General features: G+C 31.5%; 1 protein-coding gene across 1 annotated transcript in view; it reads right to left on the bottom strand.

Annotated features, from left to right (window-relative positions):
- Positions 1–689: 689 nt before the first annotated feature.
- The window catches only part of LOC105456469 (mitochondrial import inner membrane translocase subunit TIM44), a gene marked incomplete at its 3' end in the record, with an annotated part of 5,261 nt that continues 4,245 nt past the window's right edge, over positions 690–1,705 (bottom strand). Inside the window, exon 6 of the mRNA XM_011700529.1 lies at positions 690–1,053. Coding sequence (XP_011698831.1) covers positions 690–1,053 — 364 coding nt within the window. The remainder of the gene's footprint in view (positions 1,054–1,705) is intronic.

Here is a 1,705-nt window from a genome sequence, read left to right on the forward strand (position 1 = left end):
ACGTGTGCTCTTCCGATCTTTTTCCCTGACTTTCAATAATATTGAAAAATTTTTTTGTATGTTCGTTTGATTTGAAAACTATTTGGGAACCGTTAAATATTTTGTTGAGAGAGCAATTTAACATAGCAATGTAAATTACTTATGTAACTTACTGTTGACATTGCTTGCACTTAATTGTTAAGTTGTTAGTATTTCTTTATCTTTTTTTTTTATATAAGCGCACAATTCTTTTCTGCTTACAATACAAGAAATATAAATACAGATTCTTTTTGATAAAAACTAAATCCTGTTTATTGGAATCTCCGACTTGCTATTATACAAAGATTTACAAACTTGTAAGGAGAATTACAAAAATATGAAGTTAATTTTAATTTTATTAACTTGTTCACAAGTGACACACGAAATTTTAAAGTTTAGAAAAAACAACAATTTTAAATAAATTTAAAATTCCAACAAAAAAGTAGACAAGTTGAAAATTCCAATGCTCTCAGTAAAAGCATTTTAAATCTCTATTAGAAAGAGAGTTTACATTAACTAACAAAACTGCATAAGTGTATGTTTTCTTTAAATCTAAGAATTTTAAATTTCCAGAAAATTTTATAAAATTCCTTGACTTTTCCCTGATTTCCAGTTTTGTGGCAACCCTCGTAAGAACATGTAGATCACGAGTGTGTTCTGTAAATACGTACCTAGAATTTTACTATCCGAATAATGGCCCAACTTCTTGACTTCCTTGTGCGGTTGCGCGATTATGTTGTAGGGCCCTTCGTGGCACCAGTCCCTGAGTATCTCGAGGTCGCCTCTGACCATCGCCTCGAGAATATTTGGGATGAAGTCGGTCTCGCAGTCCTTCAGGAACTGTATCTTACTGAAAGTGGGATCCAAGTTACAGATCTCGGTGAGCGTCTCCGACAGCTCGGTCTTTTGAAACAGCCCGCCTATAATGTCCGAAACCTTATCCGTAAGCAATCTGGAAGCGCGTAGTATGGCATTATCTGACTCGTCGTATTTCATCTTCCAGTCCATTACCTTATTCACGTATGGATTATTATCCTTTAAAAGAACATCCGACATCGTTAAATAGTGGCATTTATTAAATGTTTCATTGGATTACCATTATCACATTTGCAAGTACAGTGTACGAAAATTTTATTACGACCAGGGTTGTCACAAATTCTTCATTCTAAAATTCCACTGGCTTTTTCCTGATTTGACAAAATTTCACGATTTTCCCTGACTTTCAATATTAAAAAATTTTTTTTGTACATTTGTTTGATTGGAAAACTATTTGGAAACCGTTAAATATTTCGTTGAGAGAGCAATTTAACGTAGCGATATGAATTACTGTTACTGTTGACATTGCTTGCACTTAATTGTTAAATTGTTAGTATTCCTTTATCCTTTTCTTTTATATATGCATATATACATTTCTTTTCATCTACTTACAATACAAGAAATATATAAATACAGATTTTTGATAAAAATTAAATCCTGTTTATTAGACTCTCCGACTTGCCATTATACAAAGATTTACAAACTTGAAAGAATTACAAAAATATTGTCAATTTTAATTTTAATTTGTTCACAAGCGACACGAGAAACTTACTGACGTAAGTTTAAAAATAAAACAGTTTTAAATCAATTTAAAATTCCAACAAAAAGTAGACAAGTTGAAAATTCTAATGCTCTTGGCGAAGCGTTTTAA

This window comes from Wasmannia auropunctata, unplaced genomic scaffold (assembly GCF_000956235.1).
Source record: "Wasmannia auropunctata unplaced genomic scaffold, wasmannia.A_1.0 LD335662.1, whole genome shotgun sequence".
Taxonomy (NCBI): Eukaryota; Metazoa; Arthropoda; class Insecta; order Hymenoptera; family Formicidae; genus Wasmannia; species Wasmannia auropunctata.